Source organism: Leuciscus leuciscus (genome assembly GCF_965113295.1).
Source record: "Leuciscus leuciscus genome assembly, chromosome: 10".
NCBI lineage: Eukaryota > Metazoa > Chordata > Actinopteri > Cypriniformes > Leuciscidae > Leuciscus > Leuciscus leuciscus.
Genome location: NC_138734.1, coordinates 17,112,700 through 17,136,846, shown reverse-complemented (window position 1 = coordinate 17,136,846; position 24,147 = coordinate 17,112,700). Strand labels below are relative to the sequence as shown.

Sequence of the window (24,147 nt, the reverse complement as noted above, 5' to 3'; positions counted from 1 at the left end):
CTGGTTTCTGCTGCTGATTTAGACCTCACTGTCTGGGGCACTGTTACGTGAGGCACTGTCTGGGGCACTGCTTATACTGTTTTCTAGGCAGATCAGCCTTGTTTCCCAAGCGTAGTCCACCATGAAGTGAGAGTGATGCAGGGTAGGCCTGATTTTCTTTTTTGAAGAAGTTTTCTAGGTACCCAACATGGGTCTGACAGGCAATAAAGAGTCTTGAAAACAGTGCACAGTCATTTTTCAGCAAGTTTTGTCTTGGACTGTCCTCTTGTTCCTCTTCAAAGGGACAGTGATGTCTTTCGTGCCCTGCATCTTCTCTGCAATAAAGAATTTGTACTGCTCTTGGCCCATCCTCTCTGCAACCTGAACAGCATCCACAACAACTAGGTCTGCTAATTATCTTGAGTTCAGCTTCAGAAGGTTGTTGCTGTCCTCTACGAAGGGGTTTCCCATTTCCTCAATGACGTCAACCAACTCACATGTCTTGAATTTCAGCTGGACACTTTTGGCCTGTTCATGTCGTCTGTATTCAGAGACACCCTTATGCTGGGTACACACTACAAGATATTCGAGGTGATTTTGGACCAATTTCTCCCCTCCTGACCATGCCAGGTATAGTCCCGATTATCTTGATGGTTCTACAGATTATCGTATCAGATTTTCCTGTGGTATAAGGTGTGTTAAGAGTGACTGAATCTGCTCTGAAGAACGTTGGAACCGCCCCGTTCTTAAATCGAATCAGAAATCCTGTTGTGTGGGGGGAACAAAAGTGCACATGCAATGGAGATATCACGTAAAACGAAACTATACCCAATCAGAAAGCGAGCGACGGAAGACTCCGCTCTAGCTCATGCTGTAACATGTAAAGGTCATGGTCACACCGTCTCCTCGATTTCATCAAAAAAAATTATTTATTTATTTATTTTTTAAATTTTTTTGGACAAACCCAACCGACGCCAAAGAACAAGCGCTGATGAAAGCCGACTGTGTTGACTAGGGAAAAACTAAGTTGGCCAACGCTTTAAAACTGCCCGACGTTGCCCGACGGCCTACTCCTAGCTTGGTGTGTCCCTGGCTTAAAGTGCTCCTGTTATGGATTTTTGAAAATTAGCTTTCATACTGTCTGCAAAGTTTTAAAGCTGAAAGTGCATCATATATAAAGTTAGTTTATCTCAAAATAAAGAGTCGACTCTGAACCGCTCAAACGAGTCGTCTGGAGTTCAAATCTATTTTCGCGAAGTTCATACATCACAACTTACTACATTTGTATAATGCCCGACTACGTTCTGCATGGACAGGACATCTTGCTGTAGCTGTAGCTTATCATGTGGCAAGACGCTCTGCTCTCCGCTGTGAAAGTAAATTCGGTTTATTTTCACTTCCAAAGGATGAGGCAGTGAAGAATCAGTGGTTAAAATTCATCTTTACCTCGATACCACAGCAGTATAATCCCAAACTTTTGCTGTGTTCCCTTCATTTTACTGACAACTGCTTCTCAAATCTCGGAGTTCAATGCAGGATTCGCAAAACCACTTGCTCTAGAAAGATGGGTCAGTACCCAGCTTATTTGGACCAACTTGCTCCTCAGACTCACAAGTCAAGTCACCTATATTTATACAGTGCTTTTTACAACACAAATTGCATCAAAGCAGCTTCACAGTGATAACATGAAAATAATACAACAAAGTTTGTTTCTAGAAGAAAATTGCGTCATCGTCCACCTTAAGTAAGGCAGATCAATAATATTGTTGAATATTAAATGTCCCCAACTAAGCAAGCCAAAAGCCAAGGCAACAGTGTCAAGGAACCAAAACTCCATCAGGTGACAGAATGGAGAAAAAAACCTTGGGAGAACCCAGGCTCAGTCAGGGGCCAGTTCTCCTCAGGCCAACGAGCGAACAGTGTATGATTATGATCATGATCCAGGCAGCATTACAGGTCAGAAGTCAGATTGGTCGTGTCGATGAAGCCTTCCCAGGGCTGGTGAGGCTGGCACTTCAGGGATGCGTCATGGATGGGTCCAGGTGCAGGTCCACCATCTGATCGGGATACGGCCGGGATCCAGCTGACTTCAGTAAACAGGGAGGAACTGATTGACACTTCAGGACTGCGTTGTTATCATGTCCAGGCGCAGGTCCTTCATCAGATCTGGATACGGCCTGGATCCAGCGGACTGCGGTAAACCTCGGATAAACCGCCAGCAGTCGATTTTGATATTCTAGGTATTAGCAACTGGCCAGAATTTTGAGATTGCGATAGACGTGAAGGACTATAATGCGTTATGAGCTCGCTCAAGTACTGGGGAACTAAACCATTTATTGCTTGGAAAGTGATCAGCAATATTTAAAAATGTATACGATGTTTAATAGGGAGCCAATGCAGTGTTGACAGAACCGGGTTAATATGGTCATACTACCTGGTTCTGGTAAGTACTCTTTTGAACCAGTATTTTAAGTATTTTGGACCAGCTGTAGTTTGTTTATTAAGCGTGCAGTGCAACCACCTATAATAGCATTAAAATAATCTAGCTTTGATGTCATGAACGCTTGGACTAATTGTTCTGCATTTTTCATTGAGAGCATATGACGTAATTTAGATATATTTTTAAGATGAAAGAATGCGGTTTTACAGATGCTAGACACGTGACTTTCAAATGAAAGATTGGTACCAAAGAGCACACCCAGGTTCCTAACCGACGACGAAGACTTGACAGAGCAGCCATCAAGTGTTAGACAGTATTCTAGATTATTACGTAGAGGAAATTTTTTTTGTCCAATAATCAGAATCTCTTTTTTTTTTTTTTTTGAATTAAGTTGTAGGAAGTTTCTAGTCATCAAGTTTTTTATATCAGCTATGCATTCCGTTAATTTTGTGAATTGGTAAGTTTCGTCAGGGTTTGAAGAAATATAGAGCTGAGTATCATCAGCATAACAGTGAAAACTAATTCCATGCTTCCTATTGATATCTCCCAAGGGTAGCATGTACTGAGTGAACAGCAACGGTCTTCATTTACTGCTACAAACTGATAACGGTCAGATAAGTATGATTTAAACCATGCTAATGCAATTCCACTAATACCAACATCATTTTCGAGTCTATTTAAAAGAATGCTGTGGTCGATAGTGTCAAATGCAGCACTAAGATTGAGTAACACTAATAGAGAGATACAACCACGACCGGATGATAAGAGCAAATCATTTTTGACTCTAATGAGAGCTGTCTCAGTACTATGGTACGGTCTAAATCCTGATTGAAAATCCTCGCAGATAGCGTTTCTTTCTAAAAAGGAACATAGTTGTGAGGATACCGCCTTTTCTAGTATCTTTGACAGAAAAGGTAGATTCGAGATCGGCCTGTAATTGACTAATTCTGTAGGATCAAGTTGTGGTTTTTTAACAAGCGGTTTAATCATAGCCAGCTTAAAAGTTTTTGTTATGTATCCTAATGACAAAGATGAATTAATGATATATAGAAGAGGATCTATGACCTCTGGAAGCATCTCTTTCAGTAGCTTAGTCGGTGTAGGGTCTAATATACATGTTGTCGATTTAGATGATTTAACGAGTTTAGTAAATTCTTCCTTTTCTATAGCAATGAATGAATAAAAATTTTCTTTAGGGAGACTAAAATGCACTCCCTGATGCGATACTGTAGTAGACGTTTGCATAGTTATAATTTTCTCCCTGATATTATCAATCTTATAAGTGAAGAAGTTCATAAAGTCATTACTGCTGTGCTGCTTGGAAACTTCTGGGCTTGAAGCTTTATTTTTCGTTAGTTTAGCCACTGTTTCAAATAAATACCTAGGGTTTTGTTTATTTTCTTCTAATAGGGTTGAAAAATAAGCAGATCTAGCAGCTTTTAAGGCCTCTCTGTATGCAATCGAGCTTTCTTTCCATGAAATCCGAAATACCTCTAGTTGCGCTCCATTTTTCTGGCTGCTCTCTTAAGGGCCCGAGTGTGCTCATTGTACCACGGCGTTGGACTATTTTCTTTAATCTTCTTTAAGCGCAATGGAGCAACTGTGTCTAAAGTGCTTGAAAAGAGATCAATAAAAAATTCTGTTGCAATATCGAGTTCTAAGCTATCTGGGATGCTGAGATGATGAAACTGATCAGGAAGATTATTAATAAAGCAATCTTTAGTGGCAGAAGTGATAGGTCTAACATATCTGTAACACGGAGTCGGCTTTGCAGCCTTGGCTAAATGAAGTTTACACGAGACTAGATTAACGGCATCAACATTGATTCCGTGTGATAATATTAGATCTAGAGTATGATTACTAAATTGAGTAGGTCCTGACACGTGTTGTCTAACTCCAATAGAGTTAAGAATGTCTTTAAATGACAATCCCAATGCATCTTTTTCATTATCCACATGTATATTAAAATCACCAACAATTAGTCTGTATGGTGCCCTGGTGGCCTGTATACAGTAGCCAGCAAAAATCTCTAACATGATTGATCATTTACACTATATATTGCTACATTAAGCACCAACACTTCAAAAGAATTATATTTGAAACTAGACTTCTTAGTAATTCTGAAAATATTACTATAAATTACAGCAACACCTCCCCCTTTGCCTTTCAGACGAGGTTCATGTTTATAAAAGTTATCTTGTGGGGTGGACTCATTTAAAGTAATGTAATTGTTTGGTTTTAGCCAGGTTTCTGTCAAACACAGCACATGTAGGTTATAGTCTGTAATCATCATTAACAATAAGTGCTTTTGAAGTAAGGGATCTAATATTAAGCAACCCAAGCTTTATCATTTGCTCATTTGTATTATATCTGTTTTTTATTTGTTGAACATCAATAAAATTTTTACCCTTAGATGGGTTTGGAAGTTTTTTTGTATGTCCTAATTCGGGGAACAGACACAGTTTCTGTATGATGATATCTAGGTGAAAGAGTCTCTATGTGATGGGATTTATCTGACCTTGGTGACGTGAGACAGCTGGCAGACGGTCGGTTTAGCCAGTCTGTCTGCTTCCTGACCTGAGCCCCAATTCATGTTTGAGCTCTAATGGTGCGTTCACACCGGACGCGAATAGCGCGTCAGGCGCGAGTGATTTCAATGTTAAGTCAATGCAAAGACGCGTTACGCGCGTAAAAAAAATTCCTGCGGCGCGGTAGACGCGAATACGCCTCATTCGTGCGTCAAGTTCGCGCGAATTGAGCGTCTGGCGCATTAAGCGCGAATGATTTTATTAGTGCTTTTGTGCATTCACGCGTTTGACGCGAATTCGCGTCTGCCACCCGAGTTGAAAAATCTGCGTCAATTCGCGCCGCGTTAACCAATCAGGAGCCTGCTTGCTGCTGTCACGTGGTGAAGTGACAGTTTATAATGTTATTTTATGTTTGGCCTCAATAAATTAATTTGTAATATGACTAAAATGCACAACAAAGCAAATCTTTCACATAAAAACTCGATTTCAATATATGAGAGATTTTGTATTGAATGCAATTTATTCCATATCTATATGAAACATTATTAATCTAATGTAAAGACAACAAACACAATTTAGTGTATACAAACTAAAAAAAAAAATCACAGGACAGGTTTCTCTTTTGGAGGCTGGCTCCATTTATTATCAAAACAAAAATAAATGACAGATTAGGTGGGTGCGGGCGAGGGTGAACCTCGCGCCGGGCTCTACAGCGCGGGCTTGTCAGGCAGCGACCACTCGAGGCCGAGGCCTTATACAGCCTATGCTGTCCTCGTCAGCGTCCTCACCGTTAGGTCCACCAAACCTAGCTCCTGGACCAAATTGTGAAACTCCTGAAACCCTCCGGAGGGTCTGGTGGACTCGAGTACAGCGACGATGTCCCCTACGCAGCTGTTTCTGCTCTCCAGAGCATATACGAGCGGTGACTCTCTCAAATAACGCTAACGCTAATGCTCGATAAACATCTAAAAAAGATGGCCGCCAACGGGTTTCGAAACTTTCGCCTCTGACACGCGAATTAACACAAAGTGGTCAAACTAGACGCGAATTTGACGCGCTATTCGCGTCCGGTGTGAACGCACAGTAAGACTATGTGCCATATTACTAGAGAGAAGAGCAGCACCATCCTATTCAGGGATGAATACCAGCTCTTTTCAACAGGTCAGGTCTGCCCAAAAACTTTTCCAGTTGTCTATGAAATCTATATTATTTTGCGGACACCACTTAGACAACCAGCCATTGAGTGTGGACAATCTACTAAGTATCTCATCACTCCTGCGAACAGGAAGGTGGCCAGAGCAAATTACAGTGCCTGACATCGTACTTGCGAGTTCACACACCTCTTTAACATTAATTTTCGAGATCTCCGACTGGCGGAGTCGAACATCATTAGTGCCGACGTGAATAATAATCTTAGAGAATTTATGATTAGCATTAGCCAGCACTTTTAAATTTGCTTTGATGTCAGGCGCTCTGGCTCCCGGCAAACATTTGACTATGGTGGCTTGTGTCTCTCTTTTCACGTTCCGTGTAATAGAATCGGCAATAACTAGGGAACATTCAACAGGATTCTCATTGGGTGTTTCACTGAGTGGGGAGAATCTATTTGAGGTTGTAATCGGAACGGAAGAGCAGTGTTTTGTCCCGCGACCACAGCGCCTCACCGTATTTACTGACTGATCCTACTAACCTAAGTTGTTTGATGAACTCGTAAAAGGCGCGAGAAAAAATAAATAAAGAGCAGACGGATGGCACGCTAACAGGCTAGCGAATTACTAGGTTGTTGTGCTACAAATAATGATTTAGACTGAAGCTAGCGATGTCAGGTTAATGTGTGATGTTAAGTAAGCTATATTTAGCAGTATAAACAACAAGGAATGATAGTAAATAATGATTCAAAACAGAAAGATATACGAAGCTTACAGACGCAAACCAACGCAATAGCAGCAGCAGGAGCAACGAGGCAGACGAGCAATCCAATCCAATCAAACAACTTGTAAGTATGACTAATTGTTGATGTATATGGTCCAGCTGTGGTCCACTATTACCTAAAACTGTGTCTATTAATGCAGATCGTCAGTTGTTTTTACTACTATTAGTAAAGAGAAAAGTATGGAGCAATATTTGTTTTACCAATGTTCATGTTACATCAGTCATTTGCGCTAGAGCTCGGCTAATGTGTGCACCGTTATTGATACAGTTCCCACATGTTCACCGGAATAAATTAGAAAAATACACATCGTTTTTTTGATGGACATACACATGTTAATGCTGATGGTGAGGAATTACAGTTGCGTAATGTACATCAAACTGAGTAGTGCATCACTGAGAAACGTCCTGCTCAAGTCGTCCTTGTAATGGAGGTTCGGTTTGAATGACTAGTTCTTCCAATGTTTCATCTTCAGACTTGCGCTCAGATTGATATGGTAAGATCGACGTCATCGTTCGTTACTGTCTTTAGTTTACGGTGTACAATCGGTGAGCTGTAGGAAGCCTCCGGATGGAGCTGAAGTTCAGTTTTTGGCAATGGGCATTTTTGTTTTTGACACGCGCTGTACGCAGTAGACCAATCACAACAAACTGAGCAGAGCAGAGTAGCTCGGGGAAAGGAGGGAGTCGTTTGAGAATCCTTGAAAAATGTGGTGATGTGCAATGTTTATTTTGAGAAAATGAAACCCTTTTTTGATCTTTGATGCATGTAAACCTGTTGTAAGAGACCTCCAAAATAAAATTCGGAGACTTTAAAATAGCATAATAGGGGCACTTTAAAAAGCAATCCATACACTATAAGGACCATTTCTTCTTGCCAGTCGTCCACCATGTTTATTTGTTTAACTTCATGTTTGATTCGAGAGTTTTTGCGAGATTTCCCGTTTTCATGTTGGAGCACTCCACACATTAGAGGAACAAAACGGATAAATCTATGAATTTTTATCGTCATGTTTGTGGTCTCTGACATTTTGAAAATATTATACGATTTAAAAAATCTTTTAGTGTGGCCCCAGCTTCAGATGATTCTCAGATACTGAGATTTCATTGTAATCCTTCTCACAACGTCAATGAATTCACCAATGAGTATTCACCTGAACAATTTATGATGTTGTATATGGTATCATTCTAATCCTTGACCATCAAAACATAGGGGTATACATCACATTTTCCATGTTATCATGTTTGGTTCAGGAGATATAATACAAAATGCATAATTCAGTTATGGCGGAAAGCAAAATGGTCGCCATTTTTGCAATGGCTCCATTTCTGAAAATGTTCAGGGGGTGTATTACGGTATTACAGAAACTTTCTATCTTAAGTCAAGATCTGACAAGTTAATTTAGGATTTTTCAAAAAAAAAATTAGGATTTAGGATTCTTCTCCTATGTTACAAAATCTAATTTGATCTATTATTAAAAATAATAATAAATATGTGCATGGATAAATCATTTATAATAAACACTGCAGTATTCCATAAAAAAAATAAGAAATTACTATTTGGTGTCATGGTGACTGTAAGAGACACATTTCTTAGTGAAACGGAATATTCAGTGAGAAATAACGCAAGACTCAACTTGATTTTATCCTTTGGCATTTGTTTGGATTCTTGGGCGAGGGGAGGAAACATTAGCACATGATATTATTGGCTTTTGTTATAGGCAGAAAAGTTTCAGATGGCAAGAACAGTTTTTTCCCCCTCTTAGAATAATGTGACCTAATGAATCATTACCAGGGACATTTATTAAGACTATAAATTTAGCCAAATTTGACTTTAGAGTGTCATCTCTACTCCCGTGTCATCATGAATACCTTGTGATATTTCTCTTTTAAACTCTGTCTCTTTCAGTATTACGATAGATGATGTTGTGTATGTGATCGATGGAGGGAAGATTAAGGAAACTCATTTTGACACCCAGAACAATATCAGGACCATGACAGCGGAGTGGGTGAGCTTAGCCAACGCCAAACAAAGGAAGGGCCGTGCTGGCAGGTACAGATCTTTCTCCCTCTCTCTCCCTCCCCTCATTTATCCTCATTTTTATGTTATTCCATCCATATATCAGCAGCTCTTTCTCAATCCATTCACAAGTATCAAAACCAATTTCAGTCGTAGGAATTGCACCCTGTGGAAGAATGTCAAACCTCTTAGGAGGATATGCAGTGTATGCTTGTATCACCGAAATTCTGTGGGATAAAATTGTTTTTAAGTTTTTCTTTTTTTCGTATCACACTATTTTTGGATTTTAGTTTCCATTCCACAGTGAATTTTTATAAAACTTAAAGAAATTAATTTATCCACATATTGCTTCATTCTGTAGTACAAAGAAACAAACTTTGTTGTATTATTTTAATTTAATACTGTGAAGCTGCTTTGATACAATCTGTATTGTGAAAAGCGCTATACAAATAAACTTGACTTGACTTTCTTTTGTAGAAAACGACGGTTATAATCGATACAGCAGTTTTTGACAGTGCATAGTGACCAAAATTATTTAAAAAAAAATTAAAACCATAAAAAAATTTATCCATATGACTTGTGCTATTTGTAGGGGGGTGGGTAATATGACCAAATTATTATATCACAATATGAGTCTTTTTTTTTCACAATAACTATATATCACAATATAGTTATTTTTGCTTGAAATAAGGTTGTTGCAATATCAAAATGTTAGACTTTCAAAACTTTAAATTGTATTATTCTCAACACCAACTTTGATATCACAGCAAAAACTAATTCAGCGAAAGGACAAATGAATATAATGAAACAAATATATAAATGAAACAGTGCTTAATGTTTTTCAGGTAGGTCTATTTATCTGAAAAAAAAAAAATTAATCAATTTGTCAAATGTATAAAAAAACATAATAGATAAATATACAGTTTTCACTCTATAAATTAAATCTTCATTGTTTCGTATTAAAAGCTACAAAAGTTAGTCAAGAACAGTGAATGATTTTTTTCTCTCCTTTTCTTTTGTTATTTGATTAACATTAAAGGGATAGTTCACCCAAAAATGAGTCCATGTCATTCCAAACCTGCATAACGTTCTTTTATTTTGTGGAATAATTTTTTTCCCACTGCGGAAGTAATGTCATATAGGTTTTTAACATGAGGGTGAGTAAATAATGATCGAATTTCAAACCCTGTTTATTCTGAATCTAATAACACTTCTCCGTTCATCTTTTCACATCCTCAGGTCTTTTCATTTCTGACTAGTATTTTTTCTGTCGAGACAGTGCTTCTCTCAAGGTTTTTTTTTTTTTTTTTAAGTCCACACAGAGAAGAAAGATGTGGCCTTGAATAGCTTCATAGTTATCTCAGTCTTTTGTTATCTCAGTCATTTGATAGGAAAGTGAAAAAGAAAAAGAAAATCTTCCTGTTGGCTTTTCTTGAAGTTGAAGGCCACATTCCTCACATATACGTAAATCCTGTTTGGTTCTCTCTCTTTGTGTCTATTTACTCTAAATGGACTGTAAATCTACTTTAATTGGGAATATGTTAAAGATGTTTTTGATGTTGTTGTTTAGTTTGCATTGAAAAACTGAAGCTTTGTGTGTGTGTGCAGTTTTGTCTGGTGTCTACATGTTGGGGTTTAAATTGGCACAGTGACTCATGCTTTTTAGACAGTGATCTAGAGTGTGTTTGTTTGTATGAAAGAGAGATAATAAGTCAGTCACTAGTTTTACATCTACATGAATCTGCCCTACTGCTCAGCACAGGCTCTGACAAACCATTTCATTTTCATACTTGTTCACAAATACCCAAATGTATACCCCCTCTTATTGTACCTGTGCACATTCACACGCACTGCCCCGTTGCCACAGTAACTCCATAGCACTGCATTATTCATGAGAAAGCAAATTGACTTTCACATCAGCCAGCTTTGACTAGTCTTACATAGACAAACCGTTGACTATCGGCGTAAAGTCTGAGCCACATTGCAGCTTAGACTGGCCGAAATGCAGAAAATGTGAAAAAAAAATCTGTCTACCTTTGTTACTTATCTTTCTCTCCCTCCCCATCCATGAGAATTACAGAATTCAGTTCAGTATATTCAAATAAAATAAAATGTTATATAAGTATAACCAAATACAGGTTTTTATTTTAAACTAATACAATATAATTTTATTATATAATATATCTTCGTTTGGTCTGCTAAATTAATAAAAAAAAAATAGGCTTAAATGTTTTTGTACACTACCTGTACGCATGATTGAACTCTCGATTACATTTAGCCAGTAGCAATTTGCATTCATCAAAGAGACTTTCCTAATGGATGCAGTGTGACATTGCATTTCCTGTGTCCCTTTTGTTTTGTATGTGTGTGTGTCTGGGCAGAGTGTCTCCAGGGAAATGTTATCACCTGTATAATGGACTGAGGGCCAGCCTCCTGGATAACTACCAGTTACCTGAGATCCAACGCACTCCACTTGAAGAGCTTTGCTTGCAAGTAAAGGTATCCAATCAAAGGCTCCGTCTGTGTGTTTCTGTGCATACTATATTTCACTAAAATGCATGGTTGAATTTCCCCTTAGAGATCAATAAAATATCCATCGATCTAGCTATCTGTGAGCCACACTACACAGCTTTTGGTGTGTCTACTCAGCAGTAGGTGTGTATGCTCTTAAAATGCTTAGAAACTTGAGAGAGAGAGAGAGAGAGAGAGAGAGAGAGAGAGAGAGAGAGAGAGAGAGAGAGAGAAACTGGACTGAACAGTTCCACCAGTAACTCATTCTTGCTCTCCAACACATACACTCTCTTCTTTACACACGCACAACCTCTTTCCCTGGTATCTGTTTGGCTCTAATGGGGCCTGAAGGCAGAGGTTTCACAAATAGTCTCCGGTGACTATAATAAGTGAGCACACAAACAAACTAATGGATTAAAAGGGACATTAATCACTGTCATTGTATCTGAGAGCCAGTGTAATCGTGTAACTATGCCTTTTAGCTGTGTCAGTTACTGCTCATTTTCATCTCCATATGGGTGCCCAGTACCAGTTCTGTCTGCTGCTCAGTGGTACAGCAGGGCCCTGATGAACATTCACTCTCATTTATACACACAAAGCCTTCATCTTATATTATGTATTATAATTGTATGTGTTTAGATTGAGTACTTTGTACATTTTGTAATAGTGTCATCTCTCTCTCTCTCTCTCTCTCTTTCTCTCTCTCTCTCTCTCTCTCTCTCTCTCTCTCTCTCTCTCTCTCTCTCTCTCTCTCTCTCTCTCTCTCTCTCTCTCTCTCTCTCTCTCTCTCTCTCTCTCTCTCTCTCTCACACAGATACTGAAGTTGGGCCCTATTGCATGTTTCCTGCGGAAAACTTTGGATCCCCCATCAGACAAAGCTATAGAGCTGGCCATTACACACCTGGTGGACCTGGTAAGAGGATAAAAATATGATAGTGAGGAATAATTGATAGAAAAGAAAAGGAGGTTTGGATTAGCAAATACGTAAGTGAGGGATAAATTACAGTCTGTTATTATCACAAAGTAAACTGGGTAATCAGGAACCCAACGCAAAGCAGCTACATGGATACTTACCAGATAAATTAAAGGAATAGTTAACTTAAAATGTTTAATTCTTTCATCATTTTTCTCATCCTCAAGTTGTTTCAAACCTGTATGAATTTCTTTCTTCTGCCCTTCTGCTGAACACAAAGGAAGATATTTTGAAGAATGTTGGTAATCAGACAGTTGATGGACCCCATTGACTTCCATAGTAGGAAAAAAATTACTATGGAAGTCAATGGGGTCCATCAACTGTTTGGTTAACGACATTCTTCAAAATATCTTCCTTTGTGTTCAGCAGAAGAGCAGAAGAAAGAAATTCATACAGGTTTGAAACAACTTGAGGGTGAGTCAATTATGACAGAATTTTCATTTTTAAGTGAACTATTCCTTTAAATGGACTTGGAAAAATTACGTTGATTATTAAGTAAGGCATAATCTAAAGTCAGACGGGCATTATCGCAAAATAAAACCTGAGATGAAGTGCAGGGACCAACTTATTACCAATTCACTAATTAAATTGACATGAAATATTGATTTGAGTTGAAAGTATTTTATGTAAGAAGAAAGAGCGATATGAGAGGCGTGCAACTAACACAGCAGCATAGGAAAATAAGTTGCCTGTGAGAAGTCTATTATACCATTATTATACAAAATTAATTGGCAGTGAAATGCTGTGATTGACCAATGAGAATAAAGTGTTCCAGAAAGCTGTATAATTAAGAAGTGTAGTGACTCAAATCAAAGAGCTTAGCAGTAGCACAATACTTTGAATGTATTTGTTTGAAAAGCCAACCATTTCTCTGCTGTATCTTGTAGAACGCCCTGGACAGGAGTGAAGAGCTGACTCCATTAGGATTTCATCTAGCCCGTATGCCTGTAGAGCCTCACATAGGAAAAATGATTCTGTTTGGGGCTCTTCTTGGCTGTATGGATCCTGTGCTTACCATTGCGGCCAGCCTTAGCTTTAAAGATCCCTTCTTCATACCACTGGTACATTCAAACACACGCTTTCACATAAACATGTGCAGCCCCAGATGGCGTTCTCTAATGAGGGATTGTTTGACTGATGGATGTTTTTATCTCAGGGAAAGGAGAAGATCGCGGACCACAGGAGAAAAATGCTCTCCCAAAACTCTAGAAGTGATCATCTCACTATTGTCAATGCATTTTGGGTAAGTCCTAGAGAGTTTCTTTTCATTAAAAAGTCACTCTTAATTGTTAGGGCCCAGCTGGTCCTGGCATGACACCTTCACAGCTAGCTATAGGGATCTGTGCTTAGGGCTAATCTAGTCGCTGAGAATCTGTCCTGAGGGCTTGTTTTGTCAAGGTCTTTGCTGCCCATGAAGGGCTATCATTGTACTATAAAAACATACAGAAAGTTTTAGAACTTAAAACTCGATAGAGATGAATACAGTGGCAAAAGACTGCCTGCACAGACACAGATCAATGATGATTACAACTCCATCATTACCTCTTTGACCTGCCCACTGGTGCGTTAGTGAATATGGACAGGCAGGAGAAATAACACAACATGATCAGTAAATAACTTTATCTTCCAAAGGGACTTAATGATAGGAATGTTTATTTTTATTTTTATTTTTATTTTTTTAATGTCGATGAATATGTCGATAGTGCATTATTTGTTCGCTTGGTACATTTCTCTGTGGATTCTTTGATTAAACCAGTCACACACAATTCAATGCAAGATTTACAAACAGACCTTTACTTAAAGATATGGACTTGACAGTAATGCTGCATCATGTATGAAGGGCTTTTGTGGTCATTCCGGATACAGACTGGATCCGGCAGACTACGGACCGTATCCAGCGAATTTGTTGAACATCAATTAAATTATTACCCTTAAATGGGTTCGGGGGGTTTTGGTATTTACTAGTTTGGGGGAACAGACGCAGTCTCTATGTTACGATATCTAGATGAAAGAGTCTCTATGCTGGGTCCTAACGGCCCAGTGTAGTTATGTGGGACACTATACTGTCAAAGAGCACCGTCCTTCGGATGAGACGTTAAACCGAGGTCCTGACTCTCTGTGGTTACAAAAAATCCCAGGAGTAGGGGTGTAACTACTCCCCTAGTTGGGAGTAGTTACACCCCTACCCCAGTAGGGGTTGGCATTCTAGCCAAATTTGCCCATTGGCCTCTGTCCATCATGGCCTCCTAATCATCCCCATATATATATATATATATATATATATATATATATATATATATATATATATATATATATATATATATATATATACATACACACACATACATACACATACATACAGTGGGGAGAACAAGTATTTGATTTGATACACTGCCGATTTTGCAGGTTTTCCCACTTACAAAGCATGTAGAAGTCTGTAATTTTTATCATAGGTACTAGAGTTCTCAACGGGCCTGAAAATTACAACCCGACCCGACCCGGCCCGTGGCTTTTAAAGCCCGGACCCGATGTAACCCGACACATCAACATGAATTATCTGCCCGAACCCGGCCCGCGGCCCGACGCCGTGTCGGAATTTTTTTTCTCATACACGTAATTATCATGACCAGCAGACGCGAATTCAAATCAACCTTTAATGTTCACACCTTTTAACAATACAAACAACTGAAACAATAAACTTTAAATATATAAATAGGCTGTAGTAGCGATGGTGAATTCACCTGCGGCAAGTTTACTTTTCACCAACTCCATCTTCTTCTCCAGGCTAAAGGCGTGCACGCAGCGGCGTCTGCCCCCGCCCCTCTCCATGATGCACGTTGCACGCAGCAGCCAGACTTTCTTTACGGTGAACAGCAGCGATGATTAATAAATGTTTTTGTTTTTTACTGAGCGGAAAAGATTAAGCCCGAGGTCCGACCCGACCCGAGTCATTTGCTTATATTTTCGGCCCGAACCCGCGGGTCCCGTCGGGTTTGTCGGGCCGACCCGACCCGTTGAGAACTCTAATAGGTACTCTTCCAACTGTGAGTGACGGAATCTAAAACAAAAATCCAGAAAATCACATTGTATGATTTTTAAGTAATAATTTGCATTTTATTGCATGACATAAGTATTTTATACATCAGAAAAGCAGGACTTAATATTTGGTACAGAAACCTTAATTACAGAGATCATACATTTACATTTTACATTTAGTCATTTAGCAGACGCTTTTATCCAAAGCGACTTACAGATTAGGACAAAATTAAGCGAGTCATCATGAAGAGGCAAAAACAACGCAAGTAGTGCTCAAAAAACAAAGTTCAGGCATTATTCAGAGTAGCATAAACCCGACAAGTGAGGTTTTAAAGGGAAGGGGAAGGAATTTTTTTTTTTTTTTTTTTTTTTTTTTTTTTTTATATAAGGTTAAGTGCTCATGGAAGAGATGGGTTTTCAGCTGTTTTTTGAATGTTGTCAGGGATTCTGCATTCCGGATGAGGGTGGGGAGAGCGTTCCACCAGCATGGAACTGTGAATGAGAATGTTCTGGAAAGTGATTTTGTGGCTTTCTGTGATGGAACCACGAGACGTCGCTCTTTGACCGATCGTAGGCTTCTGGTAGGGATGTAGACCCGTAGGATTGAGTGAAAGTAGGAAGGAGCTGAGCCTGTGATAGATCTGTAAGCAAGCGTCAATGCCTTGAACTTGATGCGAGCAGCGAGAGGTAGCCAGTGCAGAGAGATGAACAGAGGAGTGACGTGGGCCCTCTTGGGCTTGTTGAAGATAAGACGAGCTGCAGCATTCTGAATCATTTGTAGAGGTTTGATTGCACATGATGGAAGTCCGGCCAGAAGAGCATTGCAGTAGTCAAGCCTAGAAATGACCAGGGTCTGGACGAGAAGTTGTGTTGCATGCTCAGTTAGGAAAGGCCTGATCTTCCTGATGTTGTGCAGTGCAAACCTGCATGATCGAGCTGTCTTTGAAATGTGATCTGTGAAGGTCAGCTGGTCATCAAACGTTACTCCAAGATTTCTGACCGACCTTGATGGGGTGATTGATGATGATTCTAGCTGGATAGTGAAGTCGTGCTGTAGAGACGTATTGGCAGGGAGGACGAGAAGCTCAGTCTTTGCCAGGTTGAGCTGCAGGTGATGTTCCTTCATCCATGTCGAGATGTCCGCCAGACAGCTTGAGATCCGTGCAGCTACTGTGGGATCATCTGGTTGATACGGTGCAGTCGTCCTGTCCCCTTTGCAGAAAAGCATCCCCAAAGAATGATGTTTCCACCTCCATGCTTCACGGTTGGGATGGTGTTCTTGGGGTTGTCATGCACTAGTTTGAGCAGGGGGACCTTGCGTGCGCTGCAGGATTTTAATCCATGACGGCGTAGTGTGTTACTAATGGTTTTCTTTGAGACTGTGGTCCCAGCTCTCTTCAGGTCATTGCCCTGGTCCTGCCGTGTAGTTCTGGGCTGATCCCTCACCTTCCTCATGATCATTGATGCCCCACGAGGTGAGATCTTGCATGGTGCCCCAGACTGAGGGAGATTGACCATCATCTTGAACTTCTTCCATTTTCTAATAATTGCGCCAACAGTTGTTGCCTTCTCACCAAGTTCCTTGCCTATTGTCCTGTAGCCCATCCCAGCCTTGTGCAGGTCTACAATTTTATCCCTGATGTCCTTACACAGCTCTCTGTTCTTGGCCATTGTGGAGAGGTTTTAGTCTGTTTGATTGAGTGTGTGGACAGGTGTCTTTTATATAGCTTTCCTGTAGCTCAGTGGTAAGAGCATTGCGTTAACAACGCAAGGTTGTGGGTTCGATCCCAGGGGATTGCACATACCTATGTATAAATGTATAGGATAATGCAATGTAAGTCGCTTTGGATAAAAGCGTCTGCCAAATGCATAAATGTAAATGTATACAGGTAACGAGTATCAAAAACAGGTGCAGTTAATACAGGTAATGAGTGGAGAACAGGAGGGCTTCTTAAAGAAAAACTAACAGGTCTGTGAGAGCCGGAATTCTTACTGGTTGGTAGGTGATCAAATAATTATGTCATGCAATAAAATGCAAATTAATTATTTAAAAATCATACAATGTGATTTTCTGGATTTTCGTTTTAGATTCCGTCTCTCACAGTTGAATTTGTACCTATGATAACAATTACAGACCTCTACATGCTTTGTAAGTGTGAAAACCTGCAAAATCGGCAGTGTATCAAATACTTGTTCTCCCCACTGTATATATACTAATTGGCTTCATCACTCTGTCTCCTCTCCACCAATAAGTTGGTGTGTGGTGGCCGTTCTGGCGCAATATGGCTGCCGTTGCATCATCTAGGTGGATGCTGCACATTGGTGGTGGTCGAGGAGATTCCTTCTTCCATGTAAAGCGATTTAGCGCTATATAAATGTAATGAATTATTATTATTATTATTATTATTATTACATGACATTTAAGAGATTTATTTGACTTCTGTGATGTGAGACAGCTAGCAGATGGTTGGTTTAGCCAGTCTGCCTGCTTCTTGACCTGGGCCACAGTTAGTCAAATGCCAACTCTAAGACTATTGAGTGATGGCAGTCTGCTATGTATCTTGTCGCCATGGTAAGCGGGGAGGGTGCCAGTGTCTGACATCGTACTTGCAGGCTCATAGACCTCTTTAATGTTATTTTTAGTGATGCCTGACTGATGCAGTCGGACATCATTTGTGCCAACATGGATAACAATTTTACTGAATTATGTTTTAGCAAATTAGCATTTGTGGTGTTTTTGTATGGTGTTATTTTAGGGCTGGGAGGATGCTAAGAGACAGGGTGGCAGGTTTGAGAGGGAATACTGCTGGGAAAACTTCCTGTCTGCCAACACGCTCCAGGTCTGTGTGCACTCTACCAATCAAACATTAGTTAAACATAATAGATGAAATTGACCTTTTGATATGCACTTGATAAATGGAAACCCATTTTGCTCCTTCCCACCAGATGCTGAAGAATATGAAGGATCAGTTTGCGGAGCATCTTTTGGCAGCTGGCTTTGTGAATAGTAAGGACCCTAAAGATCGCAGCTCTAACATTAACTCAGGTACTTTGCCTAGACTGTCCGTCTCTTCGACTGCCATTTACACTTGTACCTTTAAAGATTTGAGTTGTCTGAGAGTGCTGATTTTTGAGGAGCGATGAGCTACTATTTTTCTAACCAAAATCCAAACATGATGTTGACACTATTTATCCCATAGATAACATAGATTTAGAGTAATTAATGCTGTAAATGTCTAATCTAATTTAATCTGTAAAATAAAATTTTCCCTGATATTTTGACATAAGAAATCATTGTACTATAAAAACATGCAGTAAGTTTTAGAACACAAAACTCGATAGAGATGAATACAGTGGCAAAAGACTGCCTGCACAGACACAGATCAATGATGATTATGACTCCATCATTACCACTTTGACCTGTCCACTGGTGCGTTAGTGAATATGGACAGTCAGGAGAAATAATACAACATGATCAGTAAATAACTTTATCTTCCAAAGGGACTTAATGATAGTAAAGTGGTTGTTGTTTTGAAAGTATGTGAATGTCTATAGAGCATTATTTGTCTGTTTGGTACTTTTTTCTCGGTGGATTCTTTGATAAACCAGTCACAATTTACAAACAGACTTACTGAAAGATATGGACCCGAAAGTAATGCTGCATCATGTATGCAGCAGTGTTCTATCGCCTAATCTGTGATCAATGATTTTTGATATGTAAGCACTCCCGTACAGTCAGACGTTGCTTGTTGTAAAATAATTTATTACTTTTTATATGTAGTAAATCAAGCCATTGACTAAATAGACAAATTTACACTGTTACTCTCATGGAAATCATGTGTTATTTAAATTGTGGTAAGGTTATATAGAGAAAGAGAGCAAAGAATGTTCCCTTTAAGATCGCTGGAGCTGTTCAGTGACAGTGAGAGTTCTGTACTCTCGCCAAAACTCCCCTTATAATCAGATCTGCTGTCTACACTGCACAATGAATCTCTAATTTACATTGTGTCTGCATTGTGTTAGTTGTGATTGAGCAATTGTGAGAGTGAATACAAGATTCAATGGCGAGATGATTGGAATTGTGTGCTTAACAGACATGATTGTGATCAGCTACAATGTTCAGCGATGCAACCTATTGTCGGGATAATTCCGGTTCGCGTGGCTACGCAGACGCAACAATTTTTTCATGTATTATAAATTTTTATTGTATTTTTTTGAGGGTTGATTTGTAAAGGACCACACGCCTGCGCACACACACTCACCTAAAGGATTATTAGGAACACCTGTTCAATTTCTCATTAATGCAATTATCTAATCAACCAATCACATGGCAGTTGCTTCAATGCATTTAGGGGTGTGGTCCTGGTCAAGACAATCTCCTGAACTCCAAACTGAATGTCAGAATGGGAAAGAAAGGTGATTTAAGCAATTTTGAGCGTGGCATGGTTGTTGGTGCCAGACGGGCCGGTCTGAGTATTTCACAATCTGCTCAGTTACTGGGATTTTCACGCACAACCATTTCTAGGGTTTACAAAGAATGGTGTGAAAAGGGAAAAACATCCAGTATGCGGCAGTCCTGTGGGCGAAAATGCCTTGTTGATGCTAGAGGTCAGAGGAGAATAGGCCGACTGATTCAAGCTGATAGAAGAGCAACTTTGACTGAAATAACCACTCGTTACAACCAAGGTATGCAGCAAAGCATTTGTGAAGCCACAACACGCACAACCTTGAGGCGGATGGGCTACAACAGCAGAAGACCCCACCGGGTACCACTCATCTCCACTACAAATAGGAAAAAGAGGCTACAATTTTGCACAAGCTCACCAAAATTGGACAGTTGAAGACTGGAAAAATGTTGCCTGGTCTGATGAGTCTCGATTTCTGTTGAGACATTCAGATGGTAGAGTCAGAATTTGGCGTAAACAGAATGAGAACATGGATCCATCATGCCTTGTTACCACTGTGCAGGCTGCTGGTGGTGGTGTAATGGTGTGGGGGATGTTTTCTTGGCACACTTTAGGCCCCTTAGTGCCAATTGGGCATCGTTTAAATGCCACGGCCTACCTGAGCATTGTTTCTGACCATGTCCATCCCTTTATGACCACCATGCACCCATCCTCTGATGGCTACTTCCAGCAGGATAATGCACCATGTCACAAAGCTCGAATCATTTCAAATTGGTTTCTTGAACATGACAATGAGTTCACTGTACTAAAATGGCCCCCACAGTCACCAGATCTCAACCCAATAGAGCATCTTTGGGATGTGGTGGAACGGGAGCTTCGTGCCCTGGATGTGCATCCCACAAATCTCCATCAACTGCAAGATGCTATCCTATCAATATGGGCCAACATTTCTAAAGAATGCTTTCAGCACCTTGTTGAATCAATGCCACGTAGAATTAAGGCAGTTCTGAAGGCGAAAGGGGGTCAAACACAGTATTAGTATGGTGTTCCTAATAATCCTTTAGGTGAGTGTATATATTCAAACGCGCATACCTTTGGACTGAACACGTAATGCGCATGTGCGCGACGTCTGCGTTTTTGAGGTAACGGATAATCGTTTGCACCTTCGAACCTATTTCAGGGAGTGCGTTCTCGAGACACCAGGCACTGTTTTGTAACAGTGTGGTAAAGCCAAACAATCTGTTATGGATATTTCCTATTATCACTGTAAAGCTGCTTTGAAACAATCCTTATTGTTAAAAGCGCTATATAAATGAAGGTGACTTGATTTGACTTGACTAAGGGAATAGATCTAAATATAATACTTTAATCTGCGTTTTTCACAATAAGTTAATCTCGGCAGATGTAATAGTTAAAACAGTAAAATAAAAAAATAAAAAGTAATATTTATTATGCAACAGTGTTATTACCAAATTATAGCAGTTTTTACATTGAAGTCTTAAAGGAGATATGACACTTAAATTGAGTGTTTATATATATCAGAGGGCTAAAATGAGGGTAAAAATTTGATAAAATATATATTTTTTATTTTAATATTTTATTTCTATATCTTAAAATAGAAATAAGTATTTTATACAATTTTTATGTAAAAATTTGTTTCTAGCTCTGTTTTTCTCTCTGCTCTGTCTATTTCAATGTTCTTCATTATTTATGTTACTCAGAGAATGAGAAGCTGATTAAGGCAGTGATAGTTGCTGGACTGTACCCAAAAGTGGCCAAGATTCGCCCCAGCCATAGTAAGAAGAGACCGATGTAAGTGGCATGGATTTCTCCTATTGCTTGTTTTTGTATGTTTATTTTGGATTATGTGGCCTCCATTCTTCAGTTCATTGATAGGCCTGAACCTGAATTGAATACTTACAGACTGTCACTTGCTGCGTTTCCATTACCCTTCAAATTGCGCAAATTGAAATTGTGAATTGAAAATACGTCAATTTCGCAAAAACTCCCATTTATAATTTTTTACTTTATAAATTTTTACACTCGCATGAGGTGGTTTTTCAGGCAATTCGAAAAAGGAATATTTTCCAAAACTGCAATGGCTTGTTGAATTGCACTACACCTTGCTTGCATTTTAATGCATTGTATTTTTAGGGCTTGCGTTTTTATGGGCTGAAATTCAACATGGTTTTTAAGCATTTAAGCTGTGAAATATTTCAATTCAAAACATTTCACACACGTTTTCATTATTAAAAATTCTATAATCCAAATTCACTTTTCAGATTTCCCTTCCAAAATGTAGGAAAAAAATCCCTACTCTCTCACCCATGGCTCTATAATTTTCTTCGTCAACAGCCGCTTGCACCACCTGCTGGTGAGGTCGACTAACAGCTATGGAGATTATCAATCGGCAATCTACTAATATTCCTGCCGCTCCCGGATGTCAAATGTTGAATTTTCTGTCGAATTTGAACCACTGAATTTATGGAAGCGAATTTGTAAATCAAATTAAAATGGACTGAAAATTACCTGTCGAATATTATAGGTTGTATTTTTAAACAGAATGAACATTTTGGAAAGGAAATCTGAAAGGTGAATGATGGATTATTGAATTTTTATTAATGAAAACGTGTGTGAAATGTTTTGAATTGAAATATTCACAGCTTAAATATACAACCATGTTGAATTTCACCCCATAAAAATGCAAGCCCTAAAAATACAATGCATGCAATGCATCTTTTTTTCAAGTAGTGCAATTCAACAAGCTTTTTTGTTTCAAAAACATTTGTCATTATTTTACTTCCATATACAGGTCACCTGACGTTGATGGCGCGGTGTGTTTGGACAGAAGACGAGACAGAGTTCTTCATTAAACTCATAAAAGACAAAAGTATTACGGGAATACTGGATTCTAAACAACAAAGAAATGCCACAATTGATCAGATAGAGGGAGAAACACCTCATATGTTTTGCTCCCAAGTATAAGGGGATTTCCTTGCCATTAATGCTTGGATAACATGCCTACGTCTCTTTCGATTAAAAATAACGGCTAGTGCGGTGGCTGAGATATATATATATATATGAATGAGTTATGGCGCGAGAAAAAATTGCATTTTAGTCGCATTACATCGGTTAATGGAAACACCGTCATTTCGCAATAGCTTTTTATCTACATTTAGAAAATATTGCAAAAGTTTTGCGCAAATCTGTAATGGAACCGCGGCTACTTATGGCATTATCCCAATTTAAGACATCTTCACAGACCTTTGTTCTGTTGTGAAAAATAAAGGGCTGAAAAGATGAAAAGCAATCTCAGATGACAGAAACAGCATGAAAAGATCTGCATGTATTATTGCAATTTAAAGGACAAGTTCGGTATTTTACACTTAAAGCCCTGTTTACAGATCGTATCTGATGAAATAGAACGGTTAAGATTAAAATTTGGACACATGCTGCTGTCCCGAGAATTTTAGGTTTATTTCGCTTCCCCCCCCCCCCACCCCCACAATGGTTGTCTATATGCACTGGAAGATTCCGACCTAAAAACACATTAAACTTTCGTTTACAAAGACGTGAAACTCACCGAGTGGTCAGGGGTGTTCACTGATATGTTCCATCAAAAATCGCTGAAAAAGATGCATTCCAACAGGTTTTATCGTAGTTTTTGTCCAACTCCATTGACTTAATAGGACGTGCTGTGAGACCGCGGCACCTTTACGGTATTACTCCGCCGCTTCTTCTTCTGCTTCTTCTGTGTATTCAATGAAATGCCCGTGGTTTGCTTTCAATTGGCAAAGGTGCATTATCGCCACCAACTGGGCTGGAGTGTCTATTATTCAAGCTCTCAACGGAAGAATCACGGGTGTGACGCGTTTGGCAAAATAGGTCCACAAAAGCGAAATAAACCTAAAATTCTCGGGACAGGAGCATGTGTCCAAATTTTTATCTTAACCGTTCTATTTCATCAGATACGATCTGTAAACAGGGCTTTAAGTGTAAAATACCGAACTTGTCCTTTAAGATGAACAGTTTTCTATTACAATATATTAAAACATTTTGTTTATTCCTGTTATTCAGTGTCACATGATCCTTTAGAAATCATTCTTATGCTGATTTGGTGCTCATCAAACATTTATTTTTATCAATGTTGAAAACAGTTGTGCTGCTTAAAGGAGTTGTTCACTTTCAAATGAAAATTACTCCATGATTTACTCACCCTCAAGCCATCCTAGGTGTATATGACCATTCGGAGAATACAGTCGGAGTTATATTAAAAAATATCCTGGCTCTTCCAAGTTTTATAATGGCAGTGGATTGCAACCAAC

The 24,147-nt window shown here is 39.2% G+C and overlaps 1 protein-coding gene and 1 long non-coding RNA gene across 2 annotated transcripts in view; one reads left to right on the top strand and one right to left on the bottom strand.

Annotated features, from left to right (window-relative positions):
- The window catches only part of LOC309508555, a 320,760-nt gene that overhangs the window by 108,906 nt on the left and 187,707 nt on the right, over nt 1-24,147 (bottom strand). The window lies entirely within an intron of this gene.
- The window catches only part of dhx36 (DEAH (Asp-Glu-Ala-His) box polypeptide 36), a 74,477-nt gene that overhangs the window by 43,396 nt on the left and 6,934 nt on the right, over nt 1-24,147 (top strand). The window contains exons 15-22 of the mRNA XM_082182885.1: nt 8,786-8,929; nt 11,278-11,395; nt 12,222-12,320; nt 13,268-13,441; nt 13,537-13,623; nt 18,173-18,256; nt 18,363-18,462; nt 21,544-21,634. Of these exons, the coding sequence (XP_082039011.1) occupies nt 8,786-8,929; nt 11,278-11,395; nt 12,222-12,320; nt 13,268-13,441; nt 13,537-13,623; nt 18,173-18,256; nt 18,363-18,462; nt 21,544-21,634 (897 nt within the window). The remainder of the gene's footprint in view (nt 1-8,785; nt 8,930-11,277; nt 11,396-12,221; nt 12,321-13,267; nt 13,442-13,536; nt 13,624-18,172; nt 18,257-18,362; nt 18,463-21,543; nt 21,635-24,147) is intronic.